General features: G+C 48.4%; 1 protein-coding gene across 3 annotated transcripts in view; it reads left to right on the top strand.

The window, feature by feature from the left end:
- Positions 1-21,114, top strand: part of dennd1b (DENN/MADD domain containing 1B) — a 415,175-nt gene that overhangs the window by 389,961 nt on the left and 4,100 nt on the right. For all 3 annotated transcript variants that reach the window (XM_072511469.1, XM_072511470.1, XM_072511471.1), the window contains 2 exons: positions 16,400-16,473; positions 20,496-20,712. In XM_072511469.1, the coding sequence (XP_072367570.1) occupies positions 16,400-16,473; positions 20,496-20,712 (291 nt within the window). The remainder of the gene's footprint in view (positions 1-16,399; positions 16,474-20,495; positions 20,713-21,114) is intronic.

The following is a 21,114-nucleotide window of genomic DNA, read 5'->3' on the forward strand; positions in this document are numbered from 1 at the left end:
TTCCATTGTAGTTGGTTTCCCCTCTCTTCTATATTGATCCACATTGTTACTTTTCACTTGACCCTGGATATTTTTTTGCTGTTTGAGTTGCCATTTTTCCAACCAGCAAAATTCAGTTAACCAAACACAGACCGGGCATTGCTCCAGCACAGTGCTTTGCCTCGTAATGGGGCACATGATCACCTTTGTAATTTCAACTGGCGAGGGCAAGGGTTGTCTGCTCATTAGAGGTTAAGCATTTCCTGCAGGGAGTGAGCTTATAGAGATATCAGCAACACAATCAGCCTTGACCTTCTTTCTTCACCCACCTGACATCAGTGAAACTCTAACCCATTGCACAGCTGGACAGATGAAGGCTTGGGGCAAAGGGTTTGCCCTTTTGGCCATGGCTGATGGATGCAGAGAGATCCAAGAGGGAAGTCTCTTTACCATATGGACATGTTTTTAAAGGAGACTTTACTTTGAAAATGTTTGCCATTTGTTGGGAATTTATCATAGAGATGGATAAAGGCATTGTTGAATACAACATTGTGCAGCATATCTTCGTATCAGACATGTACAGGACTGATTTTTTTAAAAACACAAAGTGTTGTGAAGTGTTGTACTTGACAGTGAGCATCAGTTTTATTTTTGCAGCTAAGAAGATGGGATGCAGGATTTGCAGACGTATTGAAGTTGATCTTGATGACTTGGATACAGTGTGCTTGTGATGGAGCTGAATGTATAATGTGATTTAGGATAAGGGATTTAAAGTTTGAAAGTCAATGACTCGAAGTGATAATTTTTTAGGGAGAAAGAGAAAAACATTGAACGATATAAAAATTGAATGCAGCCCCAAATGTTTTCCATAAAAATCTATCAGGGGGAGCTGTACCTTCTCCAGTTTAAGACATAATTTTACCAACTGCTGCTGTTTTATTCACAAAATAATATTATGCAGTTTTTCTATCCTGTACTTTCCCTCTGCACCACCTCCCTTTTTACAAGACAGTTCCCTGGTGCTGTCATATATAAGAGAGAAAAGAAAGCAACAGCGACAAGGTAGAAAGAAAGCATTTTTTTTTCTTTCTTGGGCATACAAAATCATTCTCTCCTTGACAGGTCCTTACATTGAGCACTTCAAGTTGCTTTTCCTTTTGTCTCCAAAATTGTGGAACACCAAAGTGGCTGTGGTGGAATTCATAACTTTTAATCATCACTTCCAGGACTGAAGATGACTAAATGCATGGATTACTCAATATGATGGAATTTCAATTTTAAACCTGAAATGGACATCAATGTAATCTATTGCAATAAGGGACAGTGAACTTTTAAGAGCTGAAACTGTCAAAGTTTATCGTGACCATTTCATCAGAGGCAGGATAAAGAATTTTTGTGATTCTTTCGTTATTTGAGATGGCACCGATTTTAAGTTTGAACTTGGCTTGCTTGCCATGATTTACTCAAGTTGGAAATATCCATGGCAGGCTCTGTCTTTCTCATTTGCCTAAGCTCAACCTCACTATTCCACTCACTCACACTTGCATTGTCAAAATGGTAACACAGCCTCAATATCTGTCGCCTCTTAATTGACTGATACACGAACCTAGTCAGTGCTCATTTAAAAAAAATATATTTTTATTCTCCTTTTTCGCATTTTCTCCCACATTTACACCCAGCAACAATAAACAATAATCAGCAACAAATGTCAATCCGCATAATAACAACGATCCCATCCTCCCACCAAACCCCAAACATCAGCCCGCATGTTTACATAAACAAATGACAAAAAGGAATCAGGGATCACCCATAGTCACCCTTCATACACACAGCACCCCTCCCCAACCCTCCCACCCATCCCCCCCAACTAATGTTCGATGTTATCCAGTTCTTGAAAGTGCATAATGAATAATGCCCATGAATTGTAGAACCCCTCCATCCTTCCCCTCAATTCAAACTTAACCTTCTCAAGAGTCAAGAATTCCAACAGGTCCCCCAGCCACACCAGGGCACCAGGTGGAGAGGCTGCTCTCCATCCCAACAGGATCCGCCTTCGGACGATCAACGAGGCGAAGGCTACGATATCTGCCTCCGCTCCTGTTTCCAACCCTGGCTGGTCCGACACCCCGGATATGGCCACCTGGGGACCCGGGTCCAGTTTCATGTGTACCACCTTGGAAATTACCCTAAAAGCCTTCTTCCAGTACTCCTCTAGCTTTGGACAGGACCAAAACATATGAATATGATTAGCGGGACCCCTCCCCGCAACATTCACACACATCTTCTACTCCTTCAAAGAATCATCCTCGCCCTCGTGAGGTGTGCTCTGTATACCACCTTCTGCTATATCAGCCCCAACCTCGCACACGAGGTGGAGGCATTTACTCTCCGGAGCACCTCACACCAGAACCCCTCCTCTATAACCTCTCCCAACTCTTCCTCCCACTTTGCTTTGATCCCTTCCAGTGGTGCCTTATCCTTTTCCAAAATAGCTCCGTAAACCGCTGACACTACCCCCTTCTCCAGTCCCCCTGTTGTCAGCACCTTCTCCAGCAATGTGGAGGCCGGTTCCTCCGGGAAGTTCTGTATCTACCTTCTGGCAAAATCTCGAACCTGCATGTATCTAAACACTCCGCACCCCCCCCCCCCCCCGACCCCCCGCCCCCCCGGTCCAGCCCGTACTTCGCTTCCAGCTCCTTCAGTCCTGCAAACCGATCCCTCAGAAACAAATCTTTTAGCGTCTTAATCCCCTTCTCCTCCCATTTCTGAAAATTTCCATCCCACCTCCCTGGTTCAAATCTGTGGTTCCCCCGAATCGGCATTTCCCTTGACCTAACCCGAAGTGTTGGCGAAACTGCCTCCAAATTCTCAATGAAACTATTATTACCGGACTCCCTGAGTATTTCCCCGGAGCTATCGAGAGCGGCGCTGTTGCTAGTGCTTTCAGTCCCGACCCCCTGCACAAACTCTCCTCCATTTTGACCCACTGGGAATCAACCCCTCTGACCCAGCTCCGCACCTTCTCCACATTCATTGCCTTGTAGTAATACATCAGGTTTGGAAGACCCAAATCCCCTGCCTGCCTTCCCCTCTGTAGCAGCACCTTTCTCACTCTGGCCACCTTCCCTCCCCATATGAACGAGGTAATCCTTCCCTCAATCTCTCTGAAAAAAGCCTTTGGCAGGAAAATCGGTAGGCATTGAAAAATAAACAGAAATCGCGGCAACACATTCATTTTAACCGCCTGTACCCGACCCGCCAGTGACAGAGGGTGACCATCCCACCTTGCCAGATCAGCTTTCACTCTCCCCACCAAACTAGAGATGTTGTTCCTGCGAAGCCCCCCCCCCCACTCCCGAGCAACCTGCACCCCCAGATACCTAAAGTGAGTCCCTGCCCTACAGAATGGCAGCCCCCCCCCCCCCACCCCTGCCCCCACCCCCCGGCCGAGACACCACAAAATACTCACTCTTGTCTAAATTCAGCTTGTACCCCGAGAAAGACCCAAATACTCGAAGTAGCTCCAGTATTCCCCCTATCGTCACACTCGGGTCCGACACGTATAACAGCAAGTTATCGGCATATAAGGACACCCTATGCTCTATCCCCCCTGCACTATTCCTTTCCATGCTCCCGAACTTCTTAATGCGATGGCCAACGGCTCAATCGCAAGTGCAAACAGCAGGGGGGACATAGGACATCCCTGCCTCGTCCCACAGTGGAGAGAAAAGTATCTCGAGCTGATGTTTGTGCGGACACTCGCCCTCGGCTCCTTATATAGTAGCTTTACCCAGTTAACAAATCTTGGTCCAATCCCAAACCGCTCCAGAACTGCCATCAAGTACCCCCATTCTACCCGGTCAAACGCCTTCTCAGTGTCCAATGCCACAACCACCTCTGTTTCGTTCCCCTCTGCCGGTGCCATAACGACGTTCAATACCCTCCTAACGTTCGAAAAGAGCTGCCTCCCTCTCACGAACCCCGTCTGATCTTCACCTATCACCTTCGGGAGGCACTCCTCCAGCCTACCCGCCAGTACCTTCGCCAACACTTTTACGTCCACATTCAGAAGTGATATGGGCCGATACGACCCACACTCCGTTGGATCCTTATCTTTTTTTAGCAACAGTGAAATCGATGCCTGTTCCAAGGTTTGTGGCAACATCCCCTTCCCTATCGCCTCTTCAAACATCCCCACCATCAGGGGTGCCAGCATATCCTTGAATTTTTTACAATATTCCACTGGAAACACATCCGGCCCCGCCACCTTCCCCAACTGCATCCTCCCAATCGCATCCTTTATCTCCTGCTCCACTATTGCTCCTTCTAATGTAGCCCTGTCCCCCTCGCCTAACCTCTGGTACTCCAACCCATCTAGAAATTCCTGCATCTCATGGTCTCCCCAGGTGGCTCTGACCTGTACAACCTTTTATAAAACTCCTCAAAAACCTTTTTAATCAGATCCGGAGCCGCCACAAACTTCCCTGCCCTATCCCTCACCTGAAGAGTTTCCCTTGCCAGTGCTTCCCTCCAGAGCTGACCTGCTAACAGACGCCCCACCTTATCTCCATGTTCATAAACTGCACCCCTTGCTCAACTCAGTTGGCGCACCACCTTCCTGGTAGACAGTCGGTCGAAGCTCGCCTGTAGTTCCTTCCTCTTTTCCAGCTTCGCCGGGTCCCCATCCTCTGCATAACTCCTATCTACTTCCAACATCTCATCTATTACCTTCTGCCGCTCTAACCTCTCCTCTTTGTCCACCCTGGCCTTAAACAAAATCACCTCACCCCTCACCACCGCCTTTAGAGGCTCCCAGGCAACTGCCTTCCACACCTCACCCCTACAGTTGAAACCTACATACTCCTTAATTACCGTTTCAATTTTCTCACAGAACACTTGGTTCCCCAAAAGTCCCACATCCAATTTCCACCCCGGCCTCTGCGCTGCCCCCTTCTCCAGCACCATATCCACCCAATGTGGAGCGTGATCTGACACTGCAATTGTCGAGTATTCCGACCCCTTAACCCCAGCCAGCAAAGCCACCACAAAAAAGTCGATCCGCGAGTATACCTTATGGACCGCTGAGAAAAACGAGTACTCCCGTTCCCTTGGGTGCAGAAACTTCCAAGGGTCCACCCCTCCCATTTCCACCATTAGCCCAGCCAGCGCCTTCGCCCCCCCTGATGGGACCAGTGAGCGCGGCCGTGATCTGTCCAACCTTGGCTCCTGCACCAAGTTCCAGTCCCCCCCCACAATCAGTTTGTGTGTGTCCAAGTCCGGGATGGCCCCAAATACCGTCTTCGCGAATCCCACATCGTCCCAATTGGGACCGTATATACTTAACAGCGCCACTAACCTCCCCTCCAGCGCCCCTGTCACAATCACATATCTACCCCCCTGATCTGCCACCACCTTCTCCATCTGGAAGCCTACCCTTTTGCTGCCCAGTACCACTACCCCTCGAGCCCTTCCGTCAAATCCAGAGTGAAACACTTGACTAACCCTGCCCTTTTTAAGTCTCACCTGGTCCTTCACCCTCAAGTGAAGTCTCCTGCAGTATTGCTACATCGGCTTTCAAACTCTTAAGATGCACAAGCACCCTTGACCGGACCTCTTAACTCTCTCACGTTCCACGTGACTATCCTAACTGGGGGTCTATCCCCCCCCAACCCTTCTTATCCACCACCATCATACCACCAGGCCCTGCCCTTAAGCCTGACCAGCCTCTATCCATTATTAACATCGAACCCCTTCCCCCCCCCCCCCATCCCAAAAACCCCTCCTACATTTCCCCTTGAAAAAACATCTCCCAGCATCAATCCCTTCCACCCCTTCTCGCTCGCCTCGTAGGCCCATCAAAACCTGCAATCCAGGCTCCAATGTCCGCAGCCCTCCTCTCACCTCACCTCCGTTCACTAGCCGACTTTAGTTAGCTAGTGCGGGTGGCTCCCCCCGCCAAGATATATCGTCCCCTCCCACCCAGTCCCAGAGAAAGACAAAACAGAAACAGCAATCCAACCCATACAATTCACAAATAAGATATAACTGTCGCAACACAGAACGCCAATCAACCCAACCATTAACTTGAACTTTGTAACAATGCAAAGAGAAGTAAATTACAATACACATCAGTAAAAAGAAAGTTGTAGCATTTATACATTTTTTATACATTTTCCAGCTGCCCAAACACAGTCCAGTCTCTCTTCCAGCTCCGCTCCTCACGTCTGTCCCAAGCCTTCTGCCCACACGAACGCCTCAGCCGCCTCCGCTGCCTCGAAATAAAAGTCTTTGGCATTATACGTTACCCTCAGCTTCGCCGAGTACACCATACCAAATCGCATCCCCATTTTGTACAGTGCCACCTTAACTTGACCGAATGCAGCTCGTCTTTTTGCCAACTCCACCGTCAAGCCCTGGTAGATCTGAACTACAGCACCATCCCACTGCACCTCACACTTCTGCTTCGCCCAGCTTAATACCTTCTCCTTCATGCACTACTTATGGAAGCAGATAATTACTGCTCTTGGGCGGCTCCTTCACTTTGGGCTTCGGCCTTAATGACCGATGAGCTCGGTCTAGCTCATACCGGGAGGGGTTCTCACCCTCCCCCTTCAGCTCTGCCAACTTCTTAGCGAAGTATTCTGTTGGCCTTGGGCCCTCTGTCCCTTTGGGCAAGCCCACAATTCTCAAATTGTGCCGCCTTGAGCGGTTCTCCAAGTCCTCGAGCTTTGCTCGGAGTCCTCTGTTGTCCTCCACCACCCTCCGCAGCTCATCCCTCATCGAGGTGAACTGGTCGCTGTGCTGTGACACGGCCTCCTCCATTTCCTTCATCTTCTCGCCCTGGTCTCTCACCTTGGCCGATGTCTTTGCCACAGCTACTCTCACCGGGGCGATTGCCTCCTCCACTAATGACTTCAGTGCGACCGCCATCTCCTTCCTCAAAGCCTCCATGTGCCTCGCAAACTGTTTTTCCAGCTCCACCGCCATCACCGCGGTCATCTTCTCCACCGTAAGTAGTGCGGCCCCACCATGCGGTTCGGCTTCCGCCATCTTGTCAGCACTTTTGCTCATCCTCTCATTCAGCGGCGTGCCCACATTTCCTCCTTTCTTCGACGCTGCTCTTCGCATCATTTAGCGGCTTATTGTTTTTCCTTTCTTTTCTTTTTACCCCCTATCACCCTTCTGTCCTTCATCAATCTGGTTTATTTTTGAAAAAAACAAAACAATTTTTCTTCCTTCACACAAAAAAAGGGGGACAAAAAAGCTTCCTTAAAACTTCTTTCTCTTCTCCTTTACATTCCCCCAGAGTTCTCCTGGGACCAGACTTCAGCCTTCTTATTACATTCTAGGTGGGAGCCATCCGATGTGGGACATCCCACTTACATCGCGCCCTGGCCTCAGGCCTGCCGCCTCGGCCTCCCTTTGGCTCCGCCCCCGCTGCTCTGGCCTTCGAGCGCGCTGGGCCCAGCGCCTCAGCCCCCGACACCCATGCGGGGTTCCTCGCTGGTTTTGAAACCGGCCCCGCTAGCTGCCCGTGATGGCCCCAAAGACCGACAATAGTCGGAGGGTGATCAAAAAATCGGAGAAATCCCCGAAAGCGCCGCAAATCGTGGCCACCGGCGGGAGCTCTTCTTGATTCGGCCGTCCCGCTCGCATACGCCACCGGAAGTCTCGGTGCTCATTTTTAATTAGACTTTGTAAGTATAACCTTATACTTGCTGACACTTTAACTAAAGGATATTTGTGTTTTATATGATCGTGTTCTTGTCCCTCTATTTAATGCAGGCAGTGTCAAAGGAAAATTGCCATTATAATGATGATGAGTGCAAGACAAAACTTTCAGCAAGATGGCGCCGGAGCGAGGCGACTCTCTGCGAGCTCTCCCTAACAGATCGTATTTTCTTTTATTTCCTTTTCTTTTCATGTACTTAATGATCTGTTGAGCTGCTCGCAGAAAAATACTTTTCACTGTACCTCTGTACACGTGACAATAAACAAATCCAATCCAATCCAATGTAAGTTTTGAATCCATCCACACCAAACGGTCTACTTTGAAGTGTTGTAAGCATACTTATTTTCAAAAGTCATTTCATACTGGTTCCTTCATGTCTGAGAGTCAATACCTTAATAGGACCTAGCCACCTGAAAACATTTACCTGCAGTATTTAACCTTAGGATATTGTTTTGTGGCTTTGATGGAGGGACCAGGTATAACATTGGTGCAGCTCAGCTGCAGAATTATACATCATGCGCACCTATCATTATAAAAATGTATCATCAAAATACTATGAATAATACGCCAGAAAACCTGCCAACACATATGATGCACATAACGTTTTGGGCTTTTAACGTGTGCAAGATTCCTGGTGGCGGCTGTGGTGTGAGTGGTTGCACACAGGGCAGCTCCTACTTGAAGACATAGAAAATAGCTTTTTTTCCTGAAAACAGAAATAACTTCGGAAAAGTGTAGCTGTAAAGGTTAGAGGAGTATAGCCCCCCCCCCCCCTCCCCAGATGTGGTATGTTTGCTGGTTACCAAACCCAGCAGTAGAAGGTGAAATACCTGGCAAAGGAGTTGGAAGAGACCTGTGGCGTAGCAGCTATTGGAAAGATGGCGGAGGGGGAAGGGTCAGTGCAAGTTGAAAGGCCCTAGATGGAACAGTTGATGGCTTTCATCAGAGAAAAGTTCGGCAGCATAGGAAGGAGATGCAGGAGGACAGATTGGAGGCCATCAAAGGGGTTGTGGCACCCCTGAAGGGCTCAATATAAAGGGTAGAAAACGGTTTGCTGAGAGAAAAGATGGAAGAGCAGAGCCTGTGTATTGTTGAGTCTTCAATGGTAACAGGGGTGAAAAAGTTTGTAAAGGGATAGCCGTCTGTACCCCCTACCCTTCACCTGCTGCCTGTGGCGGACTTTTCTTTTTTGTTTGTCTTTGGGTTGTTTGGGAGGGGGAGGTCCGCGGGGAGCCTTCTACATAGAACAAGGGAGGGAGATGCGACTGATAGTCACCACTGATGTATATATTGTGTATATATAGGATGTTGATATAGGTGCTTTAAGGTAAGGCCCCTGTACCATAGGTATGGGGGTAGATCCCTGCCTGCTGGTTCCGCCCTGTAGGCGGAGTATAAATGTGTGCTCACAGTACAGCAGGCATTTTGTCAGCTGCTGTAGGAGACCACACATCTCAGTGTAATAAAGCCTCCATTACATCCTACTCTAGCCTTTGTGTAATTGATTGTGCATCAATTTATTACACTGAGTTTTTCAGAAGATGGACCTGCGCATCAAGTCGGATCGTCTGCAGCTGCATCCGCAAGCAGACAACGCCAAAAAGGACTTTGAACATTGGCTAGCCTGTTTTGAAGCGTACATCGGGTCTGCACCAGACCCAATTCCAGAAGCACAGAAGCTCCAGATCCTTTACACGCGGCTGAGCTCCAACGTCTTTCCACTTGTCCAGGACGCACCGCCCTACGCAGAGGCCATGGCGCTACAGAAGGAAAACTAACACACTAGCGGACTAACACACACTACGCCAGGCACCTCCTCTCCACGTGGCGTCAACTTCCCGGTGAGTCGGTGGAAGATTTCTGGCGCGCCCTGCTCCCCCTAGTTAGAGACCGTGACTGTCAGGCCGTTTCGGCCATGGAACACTCGAATTTGCGAATGAGAGACGCATTTGTTGCGGGCATAGGGTCTGACTACATCCGCCAGCGCCTCTTAGTGGGGGCCACGCTCGACCTCGCGGCGACCAAAACACTAGCGCTTTCACTTACGGTCGCATCACGCAATATTCAGGCCTATGCCCCCGACTGCGCGGCCCACCTCTCCTGTGCATCGTGGACTCCGCAGACGGCCGCCCCATCGTGGACCCCATCAGCGACCGCCCTCAGCCAATCCCACGCCTGTGCTGCGCGGCAGCCAAGCAATCCCGGGGGGGGCCAAATGCTACTTCTGTGGGCATTCAAAATGCCCCCAACAGCGCTGCCCGACGTGCAATGCCCTCTGCAAGGCCTGTGGCATGAAGGGACATTTTGCTGCAGTGTGCCAGGCCCGCTCAATCGCCGCTATTGTCCCGGCACCCCCCCCACGTGCAGCCAGTGGGCACCGCCATCTTCCCCTCCTAGGACCACGTGCGGCCAGTGGACGCCGCCATCTTGACCGACTCGCAACATGTGCGGCCCGTGGGCACCGCCAACTTGTTCCTCCCAGGACCAACGGGCTCCGTCATCTTACCCGACTCAGGACCCATGCCCGTCGGGCACCTCATCCGGCCGCTCATCGCCTGCAACCGCCAACGACCAGCCGCGTCTCGCCTCGGTCACGATTGGCCAGTCTCGACCACACAACCTCGCTACTGCTTCAACCAAAGTGAAGGTCAACGGGCACGAGATCTCCTGCCTGCTGGACTCCGTGAGCACTGAGAGCTTCAATCGCCCCGAAACGGTAAGGCACTGCTCCCGCGCGGTACATCCCGCTAACCAGAGAATCCCCCTGGCCTCCGGTTCCCACTTTGTGGCGATCTGGGGGTACTGCATTGCCACTCTCACTGTCCAGGGCGTGGAGTTCAGCGGCTTCCACCTCTACGTCCTCCCCAACACCTGCGCTGCCTTGCTACTCGGCCTGGACTTCCAGTGCAACCTCCAGAACCTAACCCTGAAATTCGGCGGGCCCCTACCACCCCTTACTGTGTGCGGCCTCGCGACCCTTAAGGTCGACCCACCTTCCCTTTTTGGAAACCTAACCACGGATTGCAAACCCGTCGCCACCAGGAGCAGACAGTACAGCGCCCAGGACAGGACCTTCATCAGGTCCGAAGTCCAGCGGCTGCTTCAGGAAGGCATCATCGAGGCCAACAACAGTCCCTGGAGAGGCCACGTGGTAGTGGTCAAAACTGGGGAGAAAAACAGGATGGTCGTTGACTACAGTCAGACCATCAATCGGTGTCTCGGTGTACCAACGGGAGATGGACCGAATGGTTGACCGGTATGGGCTGCGGGCCACTTTCCCGTACCTGGATAACGTCACCATCTGCGGCCATGACCAGCAGGACCATGATGCCAACTTTGCCAAATTTCTCCACACCGCCACTCTCCTCAACCTCCCGTATAACAAGGAGAAGCACGAACCGCTTAGCCATCCTCGGCTATGTGGTCCAGAACGGAGTTCTGGGACCTGATCCCGATCGCATGCGCCCCCACATGGAACTCCCACTGCCCCAAGGCCCTCAAACGTTGCCTGGGATTCTTTTCGTATTACGTCCAGTGAGTCCCAAACTATGCGGACAAGGCCCGCCCACTCATTCAATCCACTGTTTTTCCTCTGACGGCCGAGGCTCACCAGGCCTTTAACCGTATTAAGGCCGACATCGCCAAGGCCGCGATGCACGCGGTCGACGAGACGCTCTCCTTCCAAGTCGAGAGCGATGCATCAGACGTCGCTCTGGCCGCCACCCTCAACCAGGCAGGCCCGTGGCATTCTTTTCCCGCACCCTCCTTGCCTCTGAAATTTGGCACTCCTCCATCGAAAAAGAGGCCCAAGCCATTATTGAAGCTGTGCGGCATTGGAGGCATTAGCTGGCCAGCAGGAGATTCACTCTCCTCACTGACCAACGGTCGGTTGCCTTCATGTTTAATAACATACAGCGGGGCAAGATCAAAAATGATAAAATCTTGAGGTGGTGGATCGAGCTCTCCACCTACAATTACGAGATTTTGTATCACCCCGGTAAGCTCAACGAGCCCCCCGATGCCCTATCCCGAGGTACATGTGCCAGCGCACAAGTGGACCGACTCCAGACCCTGCACGACAACCTCTGTCACCCAGGGGTCACACGTTTTTACCATTTCATCAAGGCCTGCAACCTGCCCTACTCCAGCGAAGAAGTCAGGACGATCACCAGAGACTGCCAGGTCTGCGCGGAGTGTACACTGCACTTTACCGGCCAGACCATGCGCGCCTGGTGAAGGCCTCCCGTCCCTTTGAACGCCTCAGTGTGGACTTCAAAGGGCCCCTCCCCTCCACCGACCACAACACGTACTTTCTCAGTGTAGTCGATGAATATTCCCTATTCCCCTTTGCTGTCCCATGCCGTGACATGACGTCTGCCACCGTCATCAAAGCCCTCAACACCATCTTCGCTCTGTTCGGCTTCCCCGCCTACGTCCACAGCGATCGGGGATCCTCATTCATGGGATGGGGCGCCACCCTCCCCTACCCTGGTGCACCCCACCGCAGCCCCCGCTCCGGGACAATCCGTCCTCCCCTTACTCACACCAAGGGATGAAGAGGATTTTGACACGCTCCCGGAGTCACCAAAGACCAAGCCGCCACCAGAGTCGCCACCAGCACTGCGGCGCTCCCAACGACAGATCAAGGCACCGGACCGCCTGAATTTGTAATATTATCTGTACTTTTAAAACACAACTTTCTGTATATAGTTCTCCACCACCCCCGCCGGACTCATTTTTTTTAACAGGAGGTGAATGTGGTTGTCACAACTGATGTATATATTGTGTATATAGGATGTTGATATAGGCGCTTTACGGTAAGGCCCCTGTACTTCAGGTACGGGGGTAGATCCCTGCCTGCTGATTCCACCCAGTAGGCGGAGTATAAATATGTGTGCTCCCAGTACAGCAGCCATTTCGTCAGCTGCTGTAGGAGGCCACACATCTCAGTGTAATAAAATCTCGATTACCTCCTACTCTCGTCTTTGTGTAATTGATCATGCATCAGCGACCTGGCAGGGTTGGAGAAGAAGCGTGGTCAGGGGCGGAGAAGGAGGCCATGGGCCATCTTGGATGGGCCCGGTACAGGGCAAAATTAGAAGAGGCAGAGCCGAAAGGGGAGGATAGCGGATGGTAGAGGGGAATGGAGGCGTAACCCCCCGGTAAGGCTTATAACTGTGGAACGTGTGAGGCTCAGCCGACCGGTGAAAAGATCTCGGGTTCTCGCGCACGTCAGGAGTTTAAAGGCCAAAGTGGTCTTTCTGCAAGAGTGGCACCTCCGCATGAAGGATCACGTCAGGCTGAGAAAGGGATGGGTGGATCATGTATTTCACTCGGGGTTTGACTCAAAGTCGCGGGGGTGGCCATCTTGATGAGCAAGTAGACGGGGTTTGTGAGTGCGAAGGAAGTGAGGGATGCGGGTGGGAGATATGTGATGGTGAGTGGGGTATTAGAGCGGATACCGGTGGTATCAGTCAATGTATATGCACCGAATTGGGATGATGTAGGGTTCATGAGGGGGTTGCTGGCAGAAATCCCGGACTTGGCCACGCACCAGTTGATCATGGGAAGAGACTTTAATTGTGTTCTTGAGCCAAGGGTGGACAGGTCAATGGGAAGGGTACGAATGGCAAAGGACCTGGGAGGGTTCATGGAAAGAATGGGTATGGTGGACCCATGACGCTTTAATAACCCAGGGGGAATGGAATACTCCTTTTTCTCTCCTGTTTACAGGGTATACTCCAGAATCAACTTTTTTGTGGTGAGCCGGGAGATGTTGATAGTGGTGGAGGGGGCAGAGTACGTGGGGATCATAATTTCGTACCATGCGCCCCACTGGCTGGAGATTGGGTTTAGATTCAGGGTTGTTGGCAGATAGAAAGTTCTCTGATAAGGTGCGGTCAGTGATTAAAGACCGTGTAGAGTTGAACCAGAATGGGGGGTGTCGGCGGCCACATTTGGAAGGCACTGAAGCCGGTGGTCCAAGGGGAGATTATCTCATTCAAGGGACATGAGGATAGAAAAAGGAGGGAGGAGTATGGGCATTTAATGAACGAGATAGTCGAAGCAGACAGGGAGTATTCGGGGATGCCCACCACTGAGAGATTGGCGAGAAGGGAAAAGTTGCAGGGGCAATTTGATAGGTGACGATGGGGGAGGGCGGTGGGGCAGTGTGCATTGCAAGAGGGTGCACCATGAGTATGGAGAGAAGGCAAGTCGAATGCTGGTACACCAACTATGGAGGCAGGCTTCGTCGAGAGAAATATTGAGGATACGGACAGAGACCGGGAAGGTGGTGACGAAGCTGGGGAGGATTACTGAGACGTTTAGGGAATACAATAAGGAGCTGTATAGAGCTGACCCAGAGGGTTGAAAAGGGGACACTGGGAGGTTTTGGATGGGCTGGAGTTTCCACAGTTGGAGGAAGAGAAGAGACAGGCTCTAGAAGAGCCTTTGGGGCTGAGCGAGGTATTGGACAATGTAAGGGGTATGAAGTCAGGAAAGACCCCGGGGCCCAATGATTACCCGGCGGAATTTTATAAGACGTTTGCGATGGAACTGGCACTGCATCTGTTGCGGGCGCTTAGTGAGGCACTGGAGCAGGGGGAGCTGCTGGAGACGATAACACAGGCAACAATCACATTGATGCCAAAGAAGCGGAAGGACCTGTTAGAATGTGGGTCGTACAGGCCTATATCACTGTTAAACATAGATGTAAAAGTGCTGGCTAAACTGGTGGCAGGGAGGGTGGAAGGTTGTGTCCCGGAGGTGGACGCAGAGGACCAGCCAGGCTTCGTAAAGCGCAGGCAGCTCTCTAGTAATAGAAGGAGACTGTTAAATGTGATTATAACTCCATCAAGAGGTTGGATACTGGAGGTAGTGGTCTCCATGGACACGGTGAAGGCATTTGACTGGGTGGAGTGGCGGTACCTGTTTGAGGTCCTGGCAAGGTTCGGGTTTGGGCCGAAGTGGCGTGGGTGTGCCTGTTATATGTATATGTGGCACCGGTGCGAGCATACGGACCAACAATGTGGGCTCTCAAAACCTTGGGCGACACAGGAACCAGGCAGGGCAATGGCCCTCAGGAGGTTGGCAGAGTGGCAAGGGATTGCAAGGGGAAGTAGGGAGCATCAGGTGTCACTACATGCGGATGATCTGCTACTGTGCATGTCAGACCCACTGGAGAGCATGGGGAGGATTATGTGCCTATTAGGGAAGTTCGGGCATTCTCAGGATAGAAGTTGAATGTAGGGAAAAGTGAATTGTTCCCGCTGAATGAGCTGGGTCGGAGAGCCAACCTGGTGGTGGTGGTGTGTGTGTGTGTGGGAGGGGGGGGGGATGAAGGGTGAAGATGAGGAGGCAATTTGGGATAGAGGGGGATAGAGGGAATGTCGATGTTAACTCTGCTGTGCAAAAACCGGGGAGGGGGACAGATGGTACGTATAGGAATTGGAGAGAAGTGGAGCTGGTTAAGGTGAGGGATCTGTACCTGAAAGAGAGGTTTGCCAGTATAGAGGAACTGAAGGAGAGGATAGAGCTCCCAAGAGGAAGTGAGTTTAGATACTTGTAGGTAAGGGACTTCGCACGGAAGGTTTGGAAAGAGTTCCCCAAGCTACCGAAGTATACCCTGCTGGAGCGCCTGCTGCTTCCGGATGTGGAAGCGGAGGGCAGGATCGAAGACATGTATGGGTGGCTGGGAAAGCAGGGAGGTGAGCAGGTGGTGAAGAATAGGGAGAAGTGGGAGGAGGTGCTGGGATGGGAGATGAATTGGGGAGTGTGGAGTGAGGTGCTACGCAGGGTAAACGCTACTTCTCGTGCGTGAGGATGAGCCTAATACAGTTCAAGGTGGTACATAGGGTGCATATGACTCAGGTAAGAATGAGTAGGTTCTTCCAGGGAGTGGCAGACGAGTGTGAGGTGTGGGCGGGGACCAGCAAACCACATATGTTTTAGGGCTGCAAGAAGCTAGAGAGATACTGGGCGGGAGTGTTCGCGACACTAACGAGAATTGTGGGGGAGGGGGTTGGGCCGCACCCTTTGCTGGTGATATTCGGGATATCGGAGACGCCGAAGCTGATGGAGGGAGGAAGGCCGCTATCGTGGCCTTCGCCCCTCTGGTTGCCCAACGAAAGATCTTACTGGAATAGCGGTCGGCAATGCCACCAGGGGTGGTGTGCTGGCTGGGAGACTTGTTTGTCTTTCTGCGTCTGGTTTGGAAATGTTTATATACAAATTGAGGGGTTCAGAGGAGGGCTTTAAGGCAAGGTGGGGGATATTCATGGGCATGTTTGAGGAACTATTTGTCGCAGGATGGGGGAGGGGAGGAGCGGGGGTGAAAATGGGGGACAAATTTGTACAAACTGGATAACTGTGTGTTGGGGAGCATGTTCTCCAGACTGTTTATGTGTTGAATAAAATACATATAACATGTACAAAGTTTCATACTCTTATTCCTTGTAGATAGCTACAATATCAATGCCTTCACAGTAAAAGATTTTTATTATTTGAATTATGAAAATTGAGTACCCATATTTTCTTGCTGAAAGTGACACATCAACTTTATAATGTGGTGTAGGGTGTCCAGGCTCTCTCTTTGGTAGACTGCTGACATCCACGGAATGGAAAGGAATAGAGGTATAAAGAGTGAAACATTGGCAATGAAAATCACTTTCTTCTACTTGCCCTTAGATTCGCCCTCAACGATCATCGCACGCTGGTACTTTTTACTCACTGGATGCTGATGACACGGACAGAGCAAGCAAGTAAGGACTCATTTCAGTTGTTTAATTTAGTGTCTCAACTTTAAAAAAAATATATATATATATTTCTGTTCTCCTTTTTCACATTTTCATCATATTTACAACAATAATTAACAATAACAACAAATACAAAACGCCAATGAAAAATAATCATCATTAATTTATACATTCCAACCCCCCCCCCCCCCACACACATCGTTCAGAAACATCCTCCACCCCCTTAAAAAGTCGGCTCATACTCGCCCTTGTGAGGTGCGCCCTATACACCACCTTCAACTATATCAGCCCCAACCTCACAGATGAAGTTGATACATTCACCCTCCGTAGCACCTCACACCACAACCCCTCCTCCATGCCCTCCCCCAACTCTTCCTCCCACTTCGTCTTAATCCCATTCAGTGGTACCTTATCTCTCGCAGCATAACCCCATGAATCGCCGACACCGCCCCTTCAATCCCCCGCCGTAAATATCTCTTCCAACAGTGTGGGGGCCGGTGCAATCGGAAAGCTCTGTACTAACTTCCTGGCAAAATGTTGGGCCCGCAAATACTTAAACATCTCCCCCTGTCCTAACCCACATACCACCCCCCTCAGCTCCTCCAACTTCGCAAACCGACCTCCCAGAAACAAATCCTTTAATACCCTAACTCACCTCTCCTCCCATCTCTGAAAATTCCCATCCCACCTCTCTGGTTCAAATCTATGATTCCCTTGAATTGGCATTTCCCTTGACCCCCAAAACTGTTTCTACTTTAATGGTGAATTATATTTGTTGCTCATTTTGATATATAATTACATTGCATATGCATATGGTACTTCTCCATAAACTAGCCCATGCCTTACTGTGCCATTTTCTTTTCAAAACCAGCTTCTTGTACCAAACAGTAAATCAATACCAGGATTGCTCTGCAGAAATTTGTTGCTTGTAGTTAAATGTATGCAGACATTACAGACAGAATATTAAGATATTTAAACTGTAGACTGTATATAAATTGTGCAGCTCCATTTTAATATAGTATTTTAAATGGCACATTTTAATTCATTTTGCAAAACTATTCAGGATAGATAAAGTTGACTCGACATGTTTGTAGTAGTATTCATTCATTTGGCGTAAAATCCAAATTTTATCATTGTAGCGATGACTGGTTATCAGGATGAGAGGATCATATTGATTAATACATGCACGGTATCAAAAATATATGCATCAATACTGACCTCTACTGGTTTCAAAATATCCAACTAATGTGCATTTGTGGAAGGCGTATGTTTTTTAATGTTTTGGATTGGCATTTTATGTGTCTTTATTCATCTTTGATAGCTGGATGATAGAAATAATGTAGATAAGTTCACTCATAGTACTATAAATGAGAGATTTAAAAACATTGCATATTTCATTGTTAGTGCTCTTTATTTTCAGATAACCATTTTGTGTACCTGCTACTAATAGACAGTTTCAGTTATAGAGCTCATAAGGATGAGGCGTATGTTACAATCCCAGTTGCTATAACTGGACGGGAAGATCCCAGAATGGAACCCTGGCTCAAAAGACTGAACTTTTACCTTTTTAAAAATAAAACATGGTGGCACAGAATTACAGGACCGCTAATTTGTTTTAACAACAAGAAAAAAGCTTTAATTACACATGTAAAGTTGGATTATTATACAATGCTCCTTCATTCCCCTTTATTTTAACAAAGCCACACAGATTTTAAGATTAGCACATCTTACAAAGTGCATCTGAAACTACAATGGTCTCATTAACACCAAGTCCCTTTTAAGCACACAGATTGGCTGTGGCCATATACACGCACTCCGCTCTGAATCAAAGTTCATGTCTGTGGATTTCACCTTCGAATCCCCCCAGATGATTGTCACATGAAAGTTTCCAAATTCCACTCCAAAAACACGCTTTAATCTTCCCTCATAATAATGTTTTCCCTTAGTGGTTTGCATTCGAAAGTCCAGACGAGGTTTTCTAAATGACACTTTAAAACAAAGCTTCCACTCCACTTTTAACAATGAATCCAGTCTCGGGTTTACACCACCCTCTTTACAATTTCTTTTTTCTTAAAGGCTCATACACAAACTCCAAGTTCCAGCCACAGATTTCCAAAAATGTTTCAACTAATGTCTCCAAAACTGTAGTAAGTTCTCACAAACCTACTGCACTACTGCAGATATCTTTCTGGCCTCTCTCACTTCAATGTCTTTTCAACTCTGTGTGACTTGACTGAACAATAATCTGTTCCAATTCCCAATTTCCTCTGTTACACTAACTCCAGACTTCTGGGAAATTTACCTCAGTTCCCTAGTTTCCTTAACTCACATCTGTTTTCTTAATCATTATTCCATAGTATGTTTTTTCTTCTAGAAAGGCTGAGAGATGTTCTTCTTTTAGCCTTGTAAAACAAACTGCTTCTAGCAGAGCTGCGAGAGCTGCCTTCACTCTGACAAACAGATTAAGTATGAAATAAATCTGTCTAGAAATAAAGACAGGTAATAAGAGTTTCTATAGGTATTTAAACAAAAGAGTTGGTAGAGCGAGCATTGGTCTTACAGAAGGTGAGTCTGGGGAGCTTATAATGGCAAATATGGAGATGGCAGATGAATTAAATTGATATTTTGTATCGGTCTTCACAATGGAGGACAAAAGTAGCATCCTAGATATTAATTGTAAATCAAAGAGAGGCAGCATCTCAAGAAACGTACACTCAACCGGGAGGTGGTAGTTAGCAAATTGTTGGAAATGTGGGTTGACAAGTCCCTGGGTCCTGATGGATCTTAAAAGAAGTGGCTAGTTGATGCAAAGCCTTTAATTTTCCAAAATTAAATATTGAGAAAGGGAGGGAGACAGAAAGGGGGAAACTACAAACCAGTTAGCTTAACATCTGTCATAGGGAAAATGCTAGAACTACATTAAATAGGTTAGAACAGGGCGCTTAGATAAAATCAGATAAATTCAAAGTATCGAGGCAGAGTCACCATGGATGAATGACGGAGCAGGCTTGAGGGGCCGAGTGGCCTACTGCTGCTCCTAATTCTTTTGTTTGTATGTAAGTGTCAACTCCACTTTGAGTTGTTCTCTTTCCACCTTATTAAAATTGTGAACTGGAAAATGGCCTCAGCAGCCAGGCCACCATTGTGGGGAAACCATCCCACAGGACAGCAAGCAGCCAGAGCTGTCACCGTCGTCCCCACCTCCACCTCTCAGGCAGTCGACAAGGATCCAACGCAAGCCCCAAAGATTGGACTTATAGACATTTATCTTGTAAATTTTGTTCTGTATCTGCACGCTAGACACCTCTCATGTATACATTCATCCACTCGCCATTTAATGTAAATAGTTATACATATACATACAGTCGCATGTGCTCCAAGCAACCGACAATTTTTTTTTTTTAAAAGAGGGGGGGGGGGTGTCATGATATGCACTCATGCACATAATGAGATACAGACAGGCAGTGACAGACACTCAGTACAGCCAATCAACACACAGGACAGAACACAACCAATCACCAGGCAGAACACTAGAGGGGGGTTTCCCACTATAAAACACACGAGGCATCAACACACTGCCTCTTTCCACTGGTGACAACTATAGTGACAGTCAGGGTGTATATATCAGTTAGCACCTTCTACACGTGGCTCAGAGCTAGTCTGGTCTAGTTAGATATAGTTAGCGCGCTTAGATTAGTAGAGTGTCAATCCACAGTGAATTGTGTGCACTGCTCAGCAAGTTCAATAAATCGTATTGAACTTACATCAAAGTTTGGTGTCTACATTCAAGTACTACTACATCCAGTTGCAGTTGTTATTCACCCCAGGGTGAATAACACGACACTCATATGCATAAATTATCCATTATACTTTATAGTTTTAAAGTGTGCCACATAATATTTGTAAAAGTTTCAGCTTTCAGTTAACCTTTTCAGTGTTTTCATAAATGACTGCTTTTATTTGTGTATGACGAGCAGAATATGCATGCCTTCCATCTTACAGAACTATGCTGTATTCATATTTTTTAGGGTATCTTCTGAAGACAGTGGAGAAGTATGTGCCTATATTGATGACAGTGATGATTCTGACCAGGGTGAACTGGAGTCACAATCTCCTGGTCAGATGGACCTGTTGGGAGAGATCCTTGATACCCTCAGTACACACAGTTCAGATCAAGGAAAGCTGTGTGGTGCAAAAAGCTTGGATTTTTTCAAATCAATGGATGATATCAGTTATAAAGTTGTGGTTAGTACTCTGCATTACACTTCTAAGATTCTAAGATTAAGTTAAAATATCAAAAGCAAAGTGACTCTCAAGCTCACTCGATATTTTAATTCAAAATATCATATCAAGCAAGGTTCCAATCAGGCTTCCCCTGAAGTTCCTCACTTTAACACTTTAATTCAGGTAGTTTATGGGAATCAACTGTTTTATTTCTCAATCATTTCATATGTATGATTTATGCATGACCAAAAAATGCATGGTTTAATCACTGGAGACATTTGCTTTATGACTTTCATCCTTTCCCAACACAATGCTGTTGAGAACTAATTTAGAAATAAGGACAAAAAGTCATAAGCCTAGTTTAAATCTTGAGGATTAGAAAATGCTAAATAATGTTACAAAATAGCTGTTTTGTACAGGAGA

This window comes from Scyliorhinus torazame, chromosome 7 (genome assembly GCF_047496885.1).
Source record: "Scyliorhinus torazame isolate Kashiwa2021f chromosome 7, sScyTor2.1, whole genome shotgun sequence".
NCBI lineage: Eukaryota > Metazoa > Chordata > Chondrichthyes > Carcharhiniformes > Scyliorhinidae > Scyliorhinus > Scyliorhinus torazame.